At 35.3% G+C, this 21,313-nt stretch overlaps 1 protein-coding gene across 5 annotated transcripts in view; it reads left to right on the forward strand.

Annotated features, from left to right (window-relative positions):
* CRISPLD1 (cysteine rich secretory protein LCCL domain containing 1) overlaps positions 1 to 15,455 on the forward strand; it is a 38,041-nt gene extending 22,586 nt beyond the window's left edge. For 4 of the 5 annotated variants that reach the window (XM_032127816.1, XM_032127853.1, XM_032127825.1 and 1 more), the window contains 8 exons: positions 1,056 to 1,235; positions 1,328 to 1,388; positions 1,514 to 1,580; positions 2,188 to 2,318; positions 5,142 to 5,185; positions 5,272 to 5,344; positions 7,443 to 7,518; positions 11,830 to 12,213. In XM_032127816.1, coding sequence (XP_031983707.1) covers positions 1,056 to 1,235; positions 1,328 to 1,388; positions 1,514 to 1,580; positions 2,188 to 2,318; positions 5,142 to 5,185; positions 5,272 to 5,344; positions 7,443 to 7,518; positions 11,830 to 12,084 — 887 coding nt within the window. In that variant the 3' untranslated portion in view covers positions 12,085 to 12,213. Of the gene's footprint in view, positions 1 to 1,055; positions 1,236 to 1,327; positions 1,389 to 1,513; positions 1,581 to 2,187; positions 2,319 to 5,141; positions 5,186 to 5,271; positions 5,345 to 7,442; positions 7,519 to 11,829; positions 12,214 to 13,873 lie in introns of those variants that run through there. The other variant, XM_032127833.1, reaches the window with a different exon arrangement.
* Positions 15,456 to 21,313: the final 5,858 nt, after the last annotated feature.

Below are 21,313 nucleotides of genomic sequence, written 5' to 3' on the forward strand. Positions count from 1 at the left end.
TCCTTTTGATTTCTTTCCTCATTGTACTTTAACATAGTAGAATAGAATATATTATGTGTGTGCCCAAAGACCAGTTAGGGCCCTGCTTTACTGTGATGAATGGGAGCATGTACTTGTGATACGTGAGGCTGAGCCTCACCAGAGGGAATGGAGTGCACTGAACTCCTGCTGGTAAGTGCTGGTTCAGGGATTTTAGTACACAAAGATGGAGACTCATTGTGTGCTCTTTATATGCCTTTCTGTAATTACACTGGAATTCTATGCAGTCATTTGTTTATAGGGAAACATTATCTCAGTGACATTGTCATGTGGTGTGTGAAAAATCAGTAACAAAGCTAGAAGACATTAGTAATTAAAGAAAATGTCAGCTAGGATGATTATTAACTTCTTGAAATTTTTGAAATGCTATTCATATTTTATAGCATTGAAACACAGCATATTATGAAGCTGCTGCTTCTTTTTTTCTACTCTGAACAACTCATTTAGCAATTTTTGTTAATAACTTCTGAGATTTCGTATGGACCATATGAAAGCTGCATGTGTTTGCCCAAATATCTTCCTTATGGTTCTTGCCTAAGTAAGAAATGTAGATTCAGTTATGAGTGTTTCAGAATTATTTTCATTATGTATGAATAGAAGGGCCTCATTTTCAGGTGTATGTTACTATGAAATAAGCTTCTTTAATTGCAAGTTATCTATGAACTTGGTAAAACTCTGCCCATGTGTAAGAGAGATTGTCCTTTGTTCCATTGGTTTTCTGATGGCATAAAGATACTAAAACAGGAACGTTAAGAGCAGTTTCATACTTCAATTGTGCTGTGAGTGCTGGGAAAAAGGAGTATATCTTTGCTCACTATCACAAACACACTTGAGGTATTTTATTAATCTTGAGTTTTCCATCTTATGAAGCTGTGGAGAGTTTTCCTTGCTTTCTGCATTTTGTCCACCACTTTTTGAGAACAAAGCCATATTACCGAAACACGGTAAGGGATTTACATTCCACACTGATTTTTTTTTTCTGAGATTTTTTATTTTTTGCCCATTTTCTGAAACAGAGGATTCAGAAAGACCTTATTCCCCCCACGAACCAGAAGAGGAAACTAATGAGATCGAACGTCAGAGATCCAAAGCCCAGGATGCAACTGTGCAAAGCTGGCCAAGAACACATCAACCTTCAGCCTCCACAGGCACTGATGACAGTGAGAAAAATGAAGTAATAAGCACACAGCAAATGTGTAAGGAATTTACCTGATTTGCAAGGTGTCAACAAAATTGAATTATCTAGTATCAAATTCATTGCAGTGAATTTGCTTTTTGCTTGTTTTAGCTCAGATTGTTTCATGTGAAGTAAGGCTAAGAGATCAGTGCAAAGGAACAACTTGCAATAGGTATGGTAAATTTTACAGTTGTCATTTTGAGATTTTTCTCAAAGGCTATATTTGTATGTGAGCTGGAATATTTTCCCTTTTTGTAATCCCAGGATTTAAGACCAAGTTGTATTTAATTCTCTTAGGTATGAATGTCCTGCTGGCTGTTTGGATAGCAAAGCCAAAGTTATTGGAAGTGTACATTATGAAATGGTAAATACTTTTAAATTAGATTTTGTACCAGTAGAGTGTTTAATGAAATGTCTTTTCTATTGGCATACTAGTTAAAATCGTATTAAGAATGGATTTTGAGGATGTCAGCATTCACCAAAAGTAAAAGCTTACACCAAATGTTTAAGATAGCATCAGATGACCTAAATTTGCATCTGCTTTTCTGTATGTACTGTACAAATGTACTTCACACACATACACAGAAGTAGAATTTTTGTGTCCACATATTTACGTGCAAATATGTGATGGTGCAACTAAAAGAGAAGTACAGTGTTTTGTGAGTATGCTTGCATGAACTGTTTCAGTAAGATGGGCCTGCTTGTGTAACCTTACTACTAGCTGAGAGTATATAGTTTACTCTGTAGAACTGGAAAACAGTAGAGGAAATGACACCTACTGTGAACAAGTATGCTGTAAATGAGAATAGTTTATCTTTGAGTAAGGCAAAGCGGTGGTTTATTTGTTTGAAATAACACCTACATAGACCAAGTCACACATAAAGGACTCTCTGCCAAGTTTTTAATGCACATTGTAATTAAAACCTGTTTTTTGTCTGACATGGATCTGCTTTTCCTGCTCTATTTTTCAGCAATCCAGTATTTGTAAAGCTGCCATACATTATGGCATCCTAGACAATGAAGGTGGTTGGGTTGATGTCACTAGGCAAGGCAGGAAAAATTACTTCATTAAGTCTTACAGAAATGGCGTTCAGTCAATTGGGTAAGCTTTTTCTTAAAATTAAAATGTATGAAAAGGTTTTCACCTGTTTATTTTTATTTCATACAAAATAGATCACATTTTTAATAACATTTTGCTATGCTTTTTGTCATAAAGAATATGAAAATGCTATAAAAAGGCATGTGGATATAGAGGTATTGTATCCATTCTGAAACTTTAGCCAGCGTTTAACGGTGGACAGAGAGTTGGCACAATAATAATGCAAAAGAAGGTTTTTACAGAGTCACTTGGGCAGTAAGTTAGTGTTTGTAGTTAAATAATCTTAATATTGAGAGTATTCAGTTAATTAATTGGTAAGAGTATCTATTTGTTGTCGAAAACTAGTACATACTGGCAGATTGTTTTATGTGTTTTGGACATGGGCAGAGCAATCTATGACAATTAAAAAAGCAATAATATTACAAGTTTGTGTTTGTAAATAAGCCTCTTTTAGTGTGCATATGAACCAAGAAGAAATACATCTCTTCCAGTATGTTCGGTAATTTCAGCACAGTTCCACAGTCTACATACTACATTTTGCACAAATATTTTGCACTATTTCTGCATTGGCCAGTGATGGAATAATATTCCATACTGTGGAAACTTCATTTGGAGGTGTACTGCACTGCTGAGGTGCCTTCCCTAAGACTGGTATGTGAAAACAGCTCCAAATACTTGTAGACATGCTAAAGGAAAACCCAGAAAAGCAACACATAGAAGTGAAGAATGCTTGGCAGTTTCATATGTAATTATCCAGTGATAATCAGTATTAGTATATTTGAATCTAAGATATTATTAGTATTTGCAAATTACACTTCACTATATCATAATGTATTCTCAAGAACTGTAAATTGCTGTCCTTATTTCTGTCTATAGTTAACATACGTGTAATAGTGGTGTATGTACAGCTCATAGGAGTAATATTGAGCTGAAAGAAAACAGAATTTTTCTGAGTGAGATATTTGGTTCAGGTGTAAACCCAAGAGTCAAGGAGATAGGTAATCATCAGAGGCTGTGCTCTCACTCTGTACTGTGCAAACAAATGACACAGGCTATGACTCCTGTCATAATTTCTCTTTTCTACAGATATGTCTAATCCAGCATAGAGAGGAGCACTGACCTGGTAGACTAAATTCAGTGGTGTATAATTTGTTCTACCTGGGTAGCACTTAAGGCATTGATATCAATCACCTTCTTTGGATATCCAGTGACCTGACTGTGGTTTGACTTACCTGCCTAAGAATGAAGATACAGACAAATAGTTCTTTTTTTACTTACTTTGATACAAACAGGGAAGTAAATCTTGATTATATCAATACTAACATATTAGGAGCCAGCTTTCTTACAAATGTAGGAGTAGATAACCTGTAAAAAAGTCTTTAAACTGGAATCAGTTGATTTCCCATGAGTTGAAATCTGTGTTTCTGTGCTACATGAGACAAAACTGTATGAGTGTCCAGCCTAGAGAGTGTATTTAGCACCTATCCTCTGAGAACTGGAACTCAAGGCAAGGTATTTTAGCTATGGAATAAATAAAGATCATTTACCAAAGTTTCAAACTTTCAAAAAGGCCCATCAATAAAGCCGGGGATGCCTTGCCGCTACCTGACTCTCACCAGTGTCTGTAGATGGAGCCTTGCATGAACTAGATACCTACTCAAGAATAGATGAAATAAAGTGGATCTCACCTTTTCTGTGTATTGCAAAACAGAATAGAGAGTACAGAAAAGTAAATGTCAGTGCAGCATAGAGCAAATGCCCTAATCTTCAGCTCCTTTGATTTCTTATCAGGATTGCTAATACAATGTTTTTTCAGCTGTTGGATTTTTTTAGGATAGGGTACTGTTCTCAGTATCTCAACAAGCTAGTCAGCAATAGAATACATATTCCTACATCAGTGTTCAACAATGCTAGGGCAACAGAAGTATGAGCTACCTCAGTGAAAACAAATTGGAATCCAATAAATGAGCAATGTGAAATTGATGGGTCATACAAGTAAATAAACCAATGCAGGCAAACAGTGAGAGTCCACTGGAGCAATTTGCTCCAAAGGTGAATAGGGAATCATTTCCTTGGTTTGTTTTTCTTTTTTTAATAAGTAACTTTATGGTGCCAAAAGCATCATCAGCTTTGTTACAGATGAAAAATATCAGAATCAGAGGCATATCCCAGGAGTTAAATGATGAGGAAAACAGAAGATAAGGGGAGTAAAATAGAAATGTTCATCAATTTGTAGTGAAGCTACATAACCTATATACCTGATTTTTTATAACAACAGGAAGCAGATACATCTGGGTGCCATAGAATTACTGAGAAAAAATTACTCTTGCATGTTATACTGGGTTTTTAATGATGCTCATGATAACAGGAGATGCAAGATCCAAGAAAAAAATTTAATGAAATGTTTCAGAAAGGCTGTTAGGAGAAACTCTTCTCAGTGTTGGAGCTGTTTATATGAATGAACCTTCAGCAGAAAGTGAATGATCTCTTCTGGTAGATGAAAGCTTCTGAGCAACCATATGCTACACTATGAGGGAGCAGTATGTTGCATAATTGGTATCTACCGCACATTCTGTTAGCAAATTAAATTCCTGAAAGAGTTTAACACACATTCCTGTTTTAGAAACAGATTCACTGGGAGTACAAAGTAAATGTGTCATTACAATAAATAGACTCCCAACTGGGGAGAAGGGGGTGCAGTGAGTAAAAACTGACTGGGGACATTGTCTCGGGTTTATTTCCATATTGTCTAATAAAAATTATTCTAGCTAAAAGAAATCACCGAAATATGTTATTTACTGGTAATTTCTAATATTTGTTCTTTAGAAAATACCAATCTGCTAACTCCTTCACTGTCTCTAAAGTAACAGGTTAGTATTTATTTCTTACAAGCTCAGCACTACTCTGTTTTTTCTAAATAGCACACATTTACTTGTTTCTATTTTATTTTCTTCAGTTCAGGCTATCACCTGTGAAACCACAGTGGAACAGCTGTGCCCATTTCAAAAACCAGCCTCACACTGTCCAAGGTAAAATTCATAAAATGTCATTAATTTAAAGTGCTGCTCTATTTTCTGCCATTTACTAATTTAAGTTGTCTTAAGTTGTTGAGAAAGGCGACAACGGTAGCTGTAAAAATGAAGTCAGAAATGTTCAAGTGATATTTAGTCTTTGGTCTTAGTAGAAGGAGGTAAAGATGATCTGCAGGATTTTTCATTAGGAAAGTCTCTTTTTCTTTTACTCATTAAGATCCTCTTGCTAATCTTAGTGAAATCATTAGACTAAAGACTGTGAATAAAAGTGTATTTTTATTTTTCATTGTCCATTTTTATATATATGCATCTTGGGCAAAGTACACTTTATTTCAATTTATATACCTGTAAAACAGATACAATAGGAGGATAAAATTCAGATATTTATTGTAGAAGTTACCAATTTGCTTGGGAGTTCCGGAGAAACTCGATAAAATAAAATTGAAATATATCTGGTTAATATGTCTGGTCTGCAGGTTGGCTTTAAATATCTGTGCCATTTCTTTGAAGACTGTGTTTTAACTCTTTGAAAGGCGCCTGTACTGCAATATTTTTACAAAGGAATTCGGTAACAGTTCTTAAAACCATAGATGAGTCAAAGGTAAATACACTGTAGCATGATTTACCACAAATTAAGCTGGAGATATCCACAGGATTACTTTCATAGCAATCCTACAGCCAACACAGGAAACAAGTACAAAGCCAAAACTGCTAGTAAAACATCCTTTCATGTAGCACTTGGGTCCATGGACTTACTTGGTGTTTGGCTATGACTCCTGGCTTTCTAACTGGAAGATGTGAAGATGTAAGGTAAGAAGCAGAACACAGGAATGGATGGGTACAAGCTCGTACTTCAATCCTTGTCTATTTTTCTTCATTATTAAAAACTAAAGCTAGCTTCATTAAGAGAAAAATAGGTTTTGTCTTTAGGAAAATTAAAAAATAAGTACAAGGTTAAAAATTACATCACTCTGATGTGTCAACTTAAGGAAATTCACAAAAGCAGAGATTCATTCAAGATTCTGTGCATGCTCTTAATTCTGAAAATGTAGTCTCAGGAATTACAAGCAGTAATCAGCCATGGCATTGAGTATACAACCTCATTTTTCCCTCTTACTCCTGACTCATAAATCAGCAGGTCTTCAAAAGGCTTCTTTGACTTCTTGCTTCCTTCTGACAAAAGTATGTTTCTTGACTCTATCAACATGCTTTAGTTACCCATCTGGCAAGACTCTAGTATGCCCAAGTGATGTGACTTGCCAAATACCGATTGGAGCCTGGATAACATCTTGGAGAATAGCACTTGCTCAGGGCTGCCCCATGTAGGGTGGCTCCATTTTTGAAATGAAATAACTCAGACTAGTCCTAGAGTTGAATCATGGTTCTTGCTTGAAGCATATCACAATTAGCAAATAAGATGCTGACACCTTTTGTACTACTCTTAGCTTCCCACATGGTTTTCCTGTGCATTTTGAAGCTATAGAAGACATGAATCACAGAGCAAGTTTTCCTCAAAGGTTAACAAAATGCAGTTAATAAAGACAGTCTTTGTTTTGGTAGGTTTCTGATCTCCCAGAATCAGCTAGGAATCTCACTACTTTCCAAAGTTTTTCATTCTAACCACAGATGCCAATGCTCACCTTCATTATAAGTTGCTAAATTGGCTTGTGTCACCAGTCATCAGTATCATAACAGGTCCTCACTCAGATCTGTCTCTTCTGTGAAGGTATCTGACTGTACATTTTGTATAGGGCGCTTAGAATCAGATATATTCTAGAATAATGAACAGTCTCTCTTCTCACTGAGTTTCCTACTTGCCTCACATGCTGAGCAAGAACACCATCTGCTTATGAAAGGAAAGAAGACCAAACTTGTTAAAGTATGATTTTAAGCACTTCATTATGAACCTTAACACATTAGCAATGCTTTCAACTGTATGGTCAAAGCCTTAAAAACTGACAGCTTTTAAATAGCATTATAGACCCATATGTACAGATAATCAACTTGATTTATACTTACTAATGCTGTCATTGAACATGATATATTAATCCTCATACTCTTCCTAACTGTATGTGGTTTGTTTTTGATCTTTCAGGGTGTATTGTCCTCACAACTGTATGCAGGCAAATCCACACTACGCTCGTGTAATTGGTACACGAATTTATTCTGATGTAAGTACAGGAATTTACATTGTGTTATATAATGAGATATAAAATTCTATGAAAAAAATTATTATGTAACTATAAGATAGAATATTGAAGAATATTGATATACAGTTTTCTTTTGTATGCTGATTTTTCACACAATCTTTTCAAAAGTTCTTTTTCAGAGGCTCCCATTTAAGTTAGCAGTACTCACCTGCTGAAGATACGGAAAGTTATTTGAAAACTCATTGTAGGCTTCACTGGTCTCTGGACCCACTTTCAGTTTTTTATCAAAAATCCCACTGTTCAACATTAGCAGTGTATACTTTTTTAAACCTTTTCACTTTAGATCCTGATGCAGCCTTAACTTCTGTCAGACTATACGAAAAAATATTATTCTTAAAATAAATGTCCACAGTCTTCTTACTTTGAATATTCCTTATCTGTGTGGATAGCTAAATATTTGCAACAGAGTTTTGATCTCTTTGTATAAAATATCTCACACTGTCATGTTATTTTAACAGACTTTTTTTCTTGTCATTCTGTTTGCTAGTCAAGTTTTTTCCCTGTCTTTTCTACAACATGTTTAGTTCTGAGGTGGATAGAAAACCTGAAAAGAGATTTCTATTTTATGCCCCTCCTTTGTCATCTCTCTATGGAGAAGCCAGGATGTAGTGGCAGAGAAAGCAGTTCACATTTTTGGCAGTAAACTCTATGGTTTAACTGTCTTATGGATGCCATAAAGAGTAGTATGGCAACCAGCTGGGTCAGATGATGATTTTCACTACTTTCCAGTTCTTTGAAATGTGTGAAAATAATATGCAAATATTTACTCATCAGTATTTTGAAACTAACTAATGTCCATTAGATTACCTGAGTGTGTTGTCCTGAAAACGCTCTTGTCCATAAGTAGTGTCACAAGTGTGAATAGTACTTCCACTTTAGAAAGATAATTGATTTGTTGGCTGGATCCTTAATGTGTATAAAAGAGGCAGTGAAAATAGACTCAATGCAAGTGCAGTTTGAGGAAGATGATTTTCTTTCAGCTCTGTGGTTGCAATTAAGGGCTACAGACAAAGTTTCCCAGTGAGTTAGAAGAGACTGTTGAGGAGAAAGAAGACATGCATGTGTTTAACAGGAGGAAATCTCAGAATATGTATTTTCTTTGGCTGGAGAAGTCCCAGGTGACTTTAATTAGTTTTACAGAGTTTAAATTAGAATTTAATTAGTTTAAAATTATTTTAGGTGTACTATCTCATTATTCATCTCCATTGTATAGAAATGTGTGCTTTTAGGAAAAAATGGACATAAATACAGGTTGGAATCCAGAGATGGGAATCTTATCAACTTCACATGCTGTCAGGGTAGATATTTACACAGAAGGTGCTGTTCTAGATTATGTTTGTAGTAGTTTGTAGTACAGAGACTAGAGTGGTAAAGGAGATAAATAGGTATCTGCAGAGCAGAATTAATTTTACTTTTTCAGAGTGTCTACCTAACTTCTTTTGGGGGCTAGAGAGCAACAAATATCTTTTATTTAAAGAGTTTGATGGAGTTGTGTAATTTTATACCATTTGAGGGCTTTGGTCATACTGATTTTTGTTTCAGTAACTGTATATGGAAATATTCCCTGAAACTTTTGCAGGAGTATTCATAATTCTCTGCTATGGTAAAATATAGAGACTATGATGTAGAAAGCTATTAAATAGCTCCATATTCCTATGATGGTATGCTAAAGACACTTGTGGTTTAAATGCCTTTGTAGAGTAATGATATGCTGTGGTAGATATTGGTATTTGTGGAGTACCCAAAGAAGGGAAATAATTGGGCAACTTGGTATTCAGATCCTATGACCTGTTAAAAATACTAACAAGTTTAGGAGTGTTCACAACACAGCAATGAAGCACGGCCATATAATGCTGTATGAAGTGTTTATACTAACTTAAAAATACTACCTTATATATCCTTTGGAATTTCTTCATCAAAATTAAAGAAACAACCCCAAATCTTTGAAGTCTTCCAGAAAGTGACACAAGGGTGCTGATGTAAACCACAAAAAATACGCTGAAATTTGTGATAGACATAGTGAAATCCTGTTTTGCTTAAATCAACAGGAGGCTTACCTTAGTGGTTCAAGGAAGTGTGATCTCGATGACATAATATTGAACATAGGAAACACTGTGGCATCACTTCTGGAATCTGATTCCATTTAAATGAATGTCTAATAGTCTCATTCCAAGACAAGAAGTTCTTGAGAAATAAGGGTAGATAATACTTTCTGAAAAAAATGTATTCTGCATGTGTTTATAAAACTAAATACATATATTTATAGCTATTCTTACAAACTAGTTCATAACTATGAATTTATACTCATTTAATTGTTCATATATTGAAAAAGTATGTGCATTTGTTGTCCAGTCTCATCTGGAATGTAGCATCAGAATATCAGTTTATTTTTCATCTGAAAATAGCCTCTGAACTGGCTTCATCAACCCCAGTCTTCTGACCTCTCCTTTTTCACATATTCCATGTCTTGCCTTCACTTTTAAAATGTTGAACATTAGCCCAGCCATACTTGATTGGTCCACTTGTCATACCAGCCCTAACAGTGGCCCCATCCCTTGCTGGAGATCATTTCCAACAACTAGTCAGCCTCTTCTGATCAAAATCTACATCCCTTGACTTTTTCTTTCCTTTTTACTTGACTAGAAATTTCAAATAACATGAGAACAGCCAGTATCTTAGCTACCCTCAACTGTAATTATGAAGGTACATCCCTATCTCATGGTGTAAAAAGTGTAGCATTTTGGTTACTGTTACAGAGGTGAAAAAGCTGATCTTTCTTTTCCCCAATTGTACTTCTAGCCTTTTTTTATATCTCTAGTGGGAACTGAAAACAAAGTTACTGCTGTGTTATTGTACTAGGAATGAATAGAATGAATAGTATTCTTCTAGTTCTTGAGTGTAGTTAACTGCTTTGTGAATATCATCTTTTATTTCTTCTGACTGTAATCCTGCATTGCAGAGGCCATTTTTCCCCCTGGGTATTTGAAATTGCACATGATTAGTTACTCCACAGTCTGGATAAATAAGGGATGCTATAATCGTAGCAATAATGCATCTGTTGGTGTTCAGGATATAAGAAAAGTTTTACAACCTTGGGAGGAAGAAAAGTACAGAGGGGTTTAAATGGCATTCTTGCTGGCATGTTCTAAAACTGCACCCAGCAGCGTGGAAAAAATCCTCTAAAGTATCTTTGCAAAAGATTACTTGCATGAAGTATTTCAGATCTTTACTCCTTTAAATATTGCAACATTAAAAGACTAACTAAATACGGGTGAACCCGGCAAGTCCTGCACTTAGAGTGACAGTAGGAAAATCATTGCTATTTTAAATTCCTGATTTTATATAGCATTGAGATTGCAAAATGGCTATGATAACATGTATAAATTATTCCAGTTATAACTGGAAAAAATGCAATTTTTGTTTAAATAGTGGCCTGTTTGACCAGCTATTTATATTTATATTGACTAAGTTTTTTAAGGTTGCTTGTGGAGAAACCTATTGCATTTAAGACTTTTTCCACCAAAAAGCTTGTCTCCAAGTAGAGATTCACTGTAGCTGGAACTGCACTTTGCTATGCTATGTATAAAAGATTGGGATCTACCTTCTGGAATATTTAAAAAGTTTCATTCTTCTGACAATTTTTAAAATGCTGAAAGAGTAACAGAGTACTGCAAGATTAAATCACTTATTTAAATTAACATTAACAAGATTGTCACTGAGGAATGCTTCTGTGGATATAGTTTATTCTTCATGGGTTCATGAGGGGAATTAGTGACCAGAGAATAGAGGTTTCAGGAAACTGCAGGTGCTGTTAACTTCACAGACAATTTTCATTTTAGACCTCTTATCTTCAGTCTCATGCTCACATTATACCTTTCATCTAATTAGCTTTTAGTATTTACCCATGCCTGGATAGGAAACTGTGATTCTCCCTTTGAATATGGATCATTTCACTGATGTTTGATGTTTTGGCTGATAGATTCTTTCATTTTGAAAGGCTCAAGAATTCAAACGTTCCTGATCTTTGAAAAGAAATAGCCTGAAATAAATTATTTTTACATCATGGTGAAAGTGACCTGAAAGGCAATGTCTGTATTCCTGTAAATTGGCCTAATTCCTATGAAGCAGATTTAAATACTAAAACTAGTCGTGCAATAAATATAATTATTTTATGTTTCCTAAACTTGGTTTAAATACCTTTATTTGTCTTCTTCTTAAAAATTATGGAATAAAAGGATGACTGCAAAGCTAATCTTCTTCTTCCCTCCTCAGATCTCCAGTATCTGCCGGGCAGCAGTGCACGCTGGTGTGGTCCGCAACCAGGGCGGTTATGTTGATGTTATGCCAGTAGACAAAAGAAAGGTCTATGTTGCTTCCTTTCAAAATGGGATATATTCAGAAAGGTACAGAGCCCATTTGCAAAGATTACACTTTACTCTTGACCTCGATAAGGTTCACAGTCTTGCATTGTGTCTGTTTGTACCTGAGGCAGCACTAGAAGCCAAACAAGCAGGCAACAAGGGGTGATTTACAGAGCTTGTGTAACAGCTGTGGTGACTTTGGAGAAGCTGTGGTAGTGGAGCTGCCTGCCTCCTCTAAGCTCATAAAACATTACCCTGAAAAGCTGCTTATGAAATAAAGTAAACCTCTTGTTTGCTTTGCTGGTTCTGTAGCGACTAACACAATATTTGATAAGAAAATTGCCTTTACATCCTTAGGGATTTTTTAAAAATTAACATTAATGATGCAGTTCCATTGGTTCCTGATGAACTGTTCATTAGTGATTTACATGGTATCGAACCAGTGATCCTGAATCATACTTAATAGTCACAAACATGAAAATTCACAATCATTGAACCTTTTTTTTTAATAATTTGTTAACAGTGTTTTTCTGAAAGACATGGAGATGCTGTGAAAGTTCACTAGTTGTATTGAGTGTATTTGTGCATTGTATGATGATAACACATGGCTAATATGTTGCAGATTAAATTTAATCCCTGAAAGGGTTCTCCAAGTTCTAAAGGAAGAAAGAGAAATTACTTTAAAAACATTGTACCACTCTTCTCATCCTCTAAAGCTAAGAATGTTTCTTAGACTAAAAATGATTGTTACCTAACCCAGACTATAGTCTTTCTGAGAAATCTGAGTGGGAAAAAAACTCAAAAAGTTTCTTTAGAAAACCCAGAAATAGGAAAATATTGAGTACTTTTGTCTTGCTTTTAATTGGGGGTAGGGGAATGTCTGCTCTCTTTCTCTCAGACCTTTCAACAAATCTGGAAGCTTGTAAAATACAGATTTTCTTTACTCAATGGATGACTTATTTCACATAGTTTTTTACTTTTCTCTGTGATCACCCAGTTTCCTTAGAGTGCTTCCCTACTGACACTTTTGCTCTCCATATAAATCTTTTCGAGTAGAGATGCAGACAGGAAGAATGTTGCAAATTTGATCATTATTTATACTTTATATCTAATATATGTATTATATAATATCTATAAATATACATTTTAAAATATGTATAAATACACATATATTTACACATAAATCATCTTGGTAAAGTCTGGGAGGTCAGCAGTTTGGAGAAGAGTCCCATGCAAGTTTTCTGTGAAGCAGAAGATGATGAATTCTAATGCTGCTGCAGCCAACCTGTTCCATTGTGCCTTTCCTTGCTTTCACCTCCATTTCCCTTTCCTTCCCAGATAATCTTCAGACAGGGTTTGCTAAAGAAAAAACAATGGACCATTAAATAGGACATGCTGGTCCAACTTAAGGCAAAAATACTTATCCTATCAAAATTTCATTGGAGTTGGGTGTTTTTGTTTCTTTTCTTTTGAAGCCAGATATTTATCCATTCAGAAGGAATTCCCTTTGTTTTTCTTAGATGTTAGGTCTCTGTAGAAATCTACGCTTCGTTGTATAAGCAACTAACAAACAAGTAATCTCTTGGGTCTGCAAGTTCTCTCCAAGTACAGTTGCTAGAATAGTAAGCATAAGATGTATGTTTTCTCTATTTCCAAAACACTTTTTACATTTTGCTTCAATTCCTTACACTAGAATCTAGAATCCCTCATCACAAAGGATTATTTGAATTTTTTTTATATTGTGATTTGTTCCTAATAAGATGTTAGGGAAAAAAAATCTGAAATTTATGTAGTTTTTATTTGCAGCGGTTTTAAAGAAATCCTAGATAGCTAAATTTATGAGTTGTCACAAGAAGTGCTGCAGGATACTAGAATTAACAATTAAAATTTAAAAAAAGTTGTTACTGGAGTGTTACAGTCTTAAAAATAACGTAAGCAATGTTTTTATGTTCCAGTTTACAGAATCCTCCAGGAAGCAAGGCTTTCAGAGTATTTGCTGTTGTTTGAATCTAGCAAGTAAAACATAAAACAGGCAAGTGAAACAAGAGCACTTGGAAAAGATTAATACAGGCCATTTCTTGTAATTCCTAAAATTTGTATAAAGCTGTAACATTATTGTACAGAAGATGTATACTGCTTTCCACCAAAAAGTTTAAATTACGTATAAATCTTAATGGAAAAAATCTGTAAAAATAAACATGGGAGAAAAATTCATTTGAAAATCTATAATGATATATAAGAATACTTTGAATCCTGTGTTAAATATTGCTATATTTTCTTAGCAGTTACTCCTATACAGTTAATTCAAAGCTCACAAATGTTCCTTGTTTTCTTCATCTGAATATATTATTATATGGTGCTTTATATATGCCACTAACAGTAACCTTAAAACTATGCCTTAGGGAGGCCTGAGTTTTTATTTTCAATGTACATTAAAGAAGTCATCCCAATATTTTGATAAAATAAATCATGCCTTAAAGTAAAATAAAAACATATATAACTTTTTGATGATTTGTAGTAGCATTAGCCATGCAAGCATAAATGAAGATCTAGATTGTTCTCAATTTCACACTAACCATAACAAGTAAAAATACCTATTTTGAAGTAAAATGGGAAATACAAAATATAGGAAGAAGCCCTGGTTCATGTTATCATGTTTTCCTCCAAAAAATATTTTTAAGAGACTGGGCCATTCATGTCTATTATTTCTTAAATAGATTAATAAAATATTTATTGGATGCTGGTAAGCTCTTTAGTTCAAATAACCACAATTCATTATGGTTCAGTCCTTCACAGATATTCCACTGTCTTGGGATGGGTGTGTGAGAGACAGACATATATAACCTTGAAGGATCTGATAAAATTGTTGTATTGAGAAGTGCAGTAACCTGAAATTAAGGAATAAGCCTGCAGTTCTGCACATACACATGCTTTATTTTTGCCATGTGATTACTTCAATTTACCTAAATTTGGGTCCAGAAAAAAAGTAGAATTGTACACATACATAAAAATTTGCAAGCTTGTAGCCTTGAGCTATAAATGTTATCAAAATACTACACATTAATATGAAGGTAAATGTTCAAAAAAACCAAAGAAAATGGTAACAAAGGCTAACCTTGCTCCTTGTGACCTGGCAAATACTCCTGCAGGCCAGGAAGTATAGTGGTATGAAGCCAAATGACAATTACGTCATTTGTTGCTTCACAATTTTAAAGAATTCATTTATGGTGAACAGCTTGGTGCATTAATTTTACCATATTATGGTATATGAAGAACATGTAGTGGTGATACTGTGTTTCTTTCTATGAAAAGTATATTGGTGCTTTTAAGACTGAAAAGCTGTTAAACTTTATTTTTGATGTATTTTGTTTCTGTTGTTGAATTTATTTCACTCCAACTTGTAAACTTATTCATATTCTTCATTTTTCAGAATACTATATTCTGCCTTCTATTTTGCTACATGTACTACCTCATGTAGTTAGGCAAGCTTTGTTAGTTTTTTTAATCTGTTTTGAATAAAATTAATTTACATTGTAAGAATACCTTTTACGGCTTTTATTTTTTGTTTGTCCTGATTCAAGAGAAAAAAATTAACAGCCACCCAAAATGTATGTCTTTCTTTGGTTTTCTGACCTGAATATTGCAAGCAGCCATAGTCTGAGGTTCTAAAAGCTGTAAAGGCATTTTAGACACAAAACTTCCACTAATTGCATCAGAAGTCTTATGGATAAATCTCATTTTTTGACCAGGATCAAATCGATGAGAGAGACAAAGAGTCTTTTATATAAAACCCTTTTTTTTCTGTAAATGGTGGCCACTGAAAGAAGCTTTCATACAAATTTTGCAATACTGGCATTAACCATTTCTCAGGATTGAAACCCAAGTGCAAATAGACTTCGACTGTGATGAATCTCCAAGTCAGTCAAAGGCTTGTGATAGACTTGCACCACCTTTTCTTAAAAGCACCAAAGCAGTAACACAGAAAGGTCTTGCAGTACCTGCAGTTGGGATTATCAGTACATAAATGCAGTAAGGCCACCCCTGAAATTAAGGACACACAGAACTACTGAGGGAGGCATTCAGAACAAAACGTTTTGACTTCAACAGTAGTGTCCCTTTCCAAAAAGGCAGGATGCTTCTTTGCAACCTGGCCTTGCCATCCAGCAGCTCTCCGTGTCTCCTGCCTGGCATCTGATGCCCAGCAGTCTCCTCAGAACCCCTGGTAAGCCTGTGGGGTGCTGTGAAGTTTGGGTCCATGCACCAGGCAGGAGAGCATTTCCCTTCCTGTGGGCAGTGCCGAGCCTGCAGGGAGGAAAAAGCAAGGCCTTCAGTCATAACCACAACTTCCTTGCTTTGGGTTGGTGGGTGAATGGAGTCATACATGGAAACACAATTGCCATTGCAAATTTCTGTCTTTTTCCTCCATTTTTTTCTGGTGGCATTTTTTGTTCTTCTATGTGTCTTTGCTTCCTCTTTTCTGTCATCTGTTAAGTCCAGCCTACATTTCCTGGAAGTTCCTGTGCAATGAGGCGGGGGTGAACCCTTGGGGCCATAACAATAAAATTTGTGCTTGGTGTGAGGAGAAAGAGAGATACCTGCAACATTCCATGTATGAATAATTGCTGTGAGCAGCTCTACTAATCAACAGAGTGACATGAAGAAAGTTACTCACCACCCTTTCTCCTCACATATTGTGTTGCCCAGATTTTTGGAGTTCTGTTGCTTTCCCACATGCAATGACTATCCTGTTCTTATCTAAATATTTCAGCTAACACTGGCTTCTTGAGAAATATTCTTCTGTATTTACTGTAAGTAATTAGTCAATGAGTAGACATTTCCAGACAATTGTAGAGTGGGAGCTACACTTTGGTATTTCTGTCTGCAGCAGAAGCAATTTTAGGCCAAATGCTCACAACTAATTCACAGAAAGCCTGAAAGAGTAACTAACGATACTGGAAATCTTATTTGTTGCCTAATGAAAAAACATACAAGAAAGTCAATTTTTAAATTCTGAAGAATTTTTGGCTAACTGAGCGGTTACAAAATTGTGGTCTGAACTTGAAATAAAAAGGATAATCAGTAAGAGAGTAAAGCTTAATTAATGCTATTCGTAATATTTAGCTTTCCTCTCAGGGAAGACCTAGAAATAGCCAACAAGAATGTAACTTATATGTAACAAAAATGTATTAATACATTGATACGAATTGTTAATGTGTTAATACACTAATACTCTAATATTTGCCATTTATAATTTTTGAAAGGGCTAAAATTCCAGGAAATGTAAGCCTGGTCAATACAGTAGCATATATGAGCAGCATATATGAGCAGCTGCTTAAAAGCATGTATGGAGCAGCAAAGGGTACATATCAACCTTTTCCTGCAGTCTTCTGGTATTTCCCATTAAGACTTGCTTCATGAGGAATCTTTTCCAAAGAAGTGCATAGGAATTATCTGGAGAGGAGTCAAGCATTTGTCAAGCATAGGTCATTTGCCTGGTGAGCTGTTCAGTAAGGACCAGTTGATGAATTGTTCTGCTGTGCTGCGTCCCGTCCAGCCAAAGTAACTGATTTCATAACTAAAGTGGTCAGACCCAAACTGACAACTCTTTCAACAGTTGCTCACCATTTTGAGAGCTATGTGAGGTACTTTGGCTTTGGGGAACTTGGGACTCATAGTACTAGCTGGACATAAAAAACATTTCCTAAAATGTGGACGCTGAGGATTTTTTGTTAAAGGGTTCACAGACTTCCTTCTGTCTGATTTCTGCATAGGGGACAGTCTGATCTAAAAATTTTACATAAAATGATTTTGAAATCAAGCCTGAAACACAGGTTGGGATAACCTGTGTGTAAGTTCACAGTTTTTTAACTGAAGACATAGATTCAAGCTTTATGTAAATGTAAAGAGTGTCAGCTGTCTATGGATTCTCAGTGAATTTGAAAGAGGAAAATAACATCAGTTTTTTTTATATGTATTGATATGTATGTTCAGGAAAATGCATGAGCCTTTACTTCACATGGCAGAGATGTAACTAAGTTACATTAACAGTGTCTTCTGTGTGGCAATTGCTTTTGAAGTATGTTTTGAATTTGGCTTAAAAGTCAGATAACCCAGATTCCTGTGAATACACAAGGGAGGGTATATTTCCTGCAATTTCTGTAGTCATACAAAGGGAAAGATTTAGAAACATAAATATTTGGAATATGTTGCAAACATTATTCATACAGTGCAATATTCTGTTCAGAAATGTATATAAATACTGTATGAAATACTGTACTGTCGCACTTCTATGGCTTAAGGGTTTTTATAGCATCTGTGGAACTCTAGGGAATTATACAAGGAGTGAAAAGCCTGAAGATTTTTGTTTCATTCAGTGTATAACATGCATCTTAGAGAGCTTTAGATATACAAATGACAGCACAGTTTAACATTCAGAAAATTGCATATGATTTTATAAAAACATGCACTGTGAATATGGAAAAAGAAGCCATGCTGTCAGTCTTAGCTTTAACCTGTCTCTGCTGTCAGAAATGAATAATGGAAATAGTATTTTATGTACGGTCATTATTTATATTATTGATATTATTGTTAGTAAAGCAGAAGTCCTTGACATGACAAGTGAAAATACAATAAAATGTGATTCCTGTTCCATGTTAGCATAGGATGATAATGTGACATCTGAAATTTGCCATCAGCTGTTCAATGATCTGCACTGTTTTGTTCATCTTAGCCTGCTTGCTAGGAGACAGATGCCTACATCATTAAACCATCATAGTGTTTTGTAAAAAGTGCTAATAATGATTGTTAAATATTCAGAAGGTAGCAAAGACCCCCAGTCAGACCAGCTTGGTATGATAAAGCACAGGAAAATATAAGAGACCAAAGGAGGAAAGTCAAGAACATGCAACAAAAATGGCCAGCCACGATGCTCCTCTGTGTTACTGTCTGCATCGATTCCTGCAATAAGCACCCCAGTTACTCAGTTCAGTATCTGCCCCCAGCGCTCTATCCAATATTGGTTTTGTCTTTGCTAACAACGGGGTTAGTGTCTGAGGGCTGGCAGCAAAGCTGTTGGTTAAAAAACTGAGATATGCTGGCCAAACAACACTATGTCTTAGTAGGCACACAAAAGACTTCAGTTGCCAATATCAGGAACTCTTGAGCTTTTAAATCTCCAAATTTAATTTAAAGCATAAGCATTTATAACAATATTAGCAATAATCTTGAGATCTATTTAATATAGAGTCTGGCTATGCAGTATAAAAAACTTTTTTTGATGTGTTTGCAGTTATTTCTGAGTGAATGATTTTCTATGACAGTATCTGTATTAAGAGTATTATCTTAGAATAAATACAAGAGCTTGCATTTAGATTTGCTCACATATCTGCAAGCTGAGAAACTCATAAGACTTTGTAGTAATGCTAATTATTTTTAGGATCCTCAAGGAATTAAAAGTGCTAGGAGGTAGTAAGGCTTCCAAACAACCTACACAGTTTGAAAAACAGGTACTTCAGTGGCTTAATTATTCACTTAGGCTTGTTTATATGCAATGTAAATATCACACTGGCTCTGACTTCTTATGAATTGCTGCTACTGTACATCCCAAAGATAAATTGGAAACAGTTGCTAAATAAATTTCCCTGTAGTCAGTTCAATCTTCGTTCCGTATTTATCCGTTGAAATCCATCTGTTTCTTGTTGGTGGTTGTTTGCTTACTGAAGATCATGTCCTCTGAATAAGTTTTTCTTTCATTGTGTCAGAACAAGTCCAAGACCTTTGGGGCTGCAGGCTGCACTGAACAAAGAAACAGAGCAATCATTTTATGCAAAAGGACTTAGTCTCAGATTTTGGATTTAGCTCAGTTCAGTACACAAAGAAGTGCATTGTATGAATTGATTTAGTACTTACTGTACAGGAGGTGATAGTCCTATTCCAGCACAGCTATAAAACTGAGCCAAGGAGTAATTTTGTGAAATACTCTGAGCCCCTCTCTCCTATCCAATAAGAGTTGTGGGGTAGAGTAGACCAGTTTGCCTTTTTAAACAACAGAAATAGCTAGACAGATGTGTTTGGTGGCTTATAAATAAAGACATGCTCTTCTGCAAGTGATTGAGGGTTTATGCATGTTATACCAAACATGTTCAGTGACACGCAGAGGGTGCAGATGCTGTGGTTTTTTTTTGCTTGGCACTAGTATTAAAAGGATTTACATTTGGACACTTCTCTGGCAGCTTTTAAAGCATTTTAAAGCAGTTTTCTAAAGTTAAAACGCAATTAACTTCTAATTACAAATTAGAACATACTGTTTTGTAATGTGTAAAGGTTTGTCGTAGAAATAAGGAAGTCACACCTTGACTGAGCTGTGCTGTTGCATCTACTGCACAATAAAAGTATTGTTCTTTCTTTTCTGCTAATGCTTCAATTCTATTTGTAGTTTTCATTACAATTCCTGGAGAAGTACAGTCAAATCAAAACACCTAAATATCCTTGAGGAAAATCATCATCTCTGCCAAAGTCTCTCAGAAGACAGTAAGCTCTTATTTATCTCACATCGGTACAGCACCAAAACAGCAACTCAGAACCACTCCTATAAAAATGTCAAGTCTATGACACCTGAGAAGGCTGAGATTCCAACCCAGCTTCTTACTTAAGTCAAAGGCATGGAAAAAGGTTTAACAAGAAAGGTGAGACAAATTTGCAGTGAAAGCTAGAATAGCTGAGATATCAGAGAATGTGACAAATGCCTCTTAAGGAAAGCAGGACACTTTGATGTATTAGGAGATGAACTTATGTGCATGTATCACATGATCCATGAGTAGAACTGGTAGATGCTACTACAAAACAACGAGTAAATATTACTAAAGATTGATCTCAATACTTTAAAACTGTCTGTTTACTATTCCAAACCAAATAACCATTAAGTAACATCTCAAAGCTCATTGGTTTGGTTTTTTTTTTTTTGTAAAATTAGGCACATGCTGAGTTCAGGGGGCCTGAGAATGAGAACTTTTCTGTAGTTTGACTGGTAGGGGGATAAGAACTTGGTGAGGTATACTGATGCACAAAAATCTGATGCAAATTTTCAAGTTCACTCACAGGAACCCAAACTCTCTGAAAACAGTTTTCCTGTGAGGTTTATTCTTTCTGCCAACAAAACACCTAAATGGGTATCCATTTGAGTTACATTTCCCTGTTTTGTAGGACTGGCAGAAGAAATTGATTTGCAATTAATTTTAACAAATGTGGGTCTGAAGTCATTTAGTGACAGTTGTAAGATGAAATAAGAAATATCCTTCATTGTATTTCAGAAATATTTCTTTATGCCTTGAAACTGCTTATAATACAGAGCTACAGCTCTCAGTATTCTCTGATGAAATAAAGACTATTGTGGATCT

The sequence above is a fragment of the Corvus moneduloides genome, chromosome 1 (genome assembly GCF_009650955.1).
Source record: "Corvus moneduloides isolate bCorMon1 chromosome 1, bCorMon1.pri, whole genome shotgun sequence".
Taxonomy (NCBI): domain Eukaryota; kingdom Metazoa; phylum Chordata; class Aves; order Passeriformes; family Corvidae; genus Corvus; species Corvus moneduloides.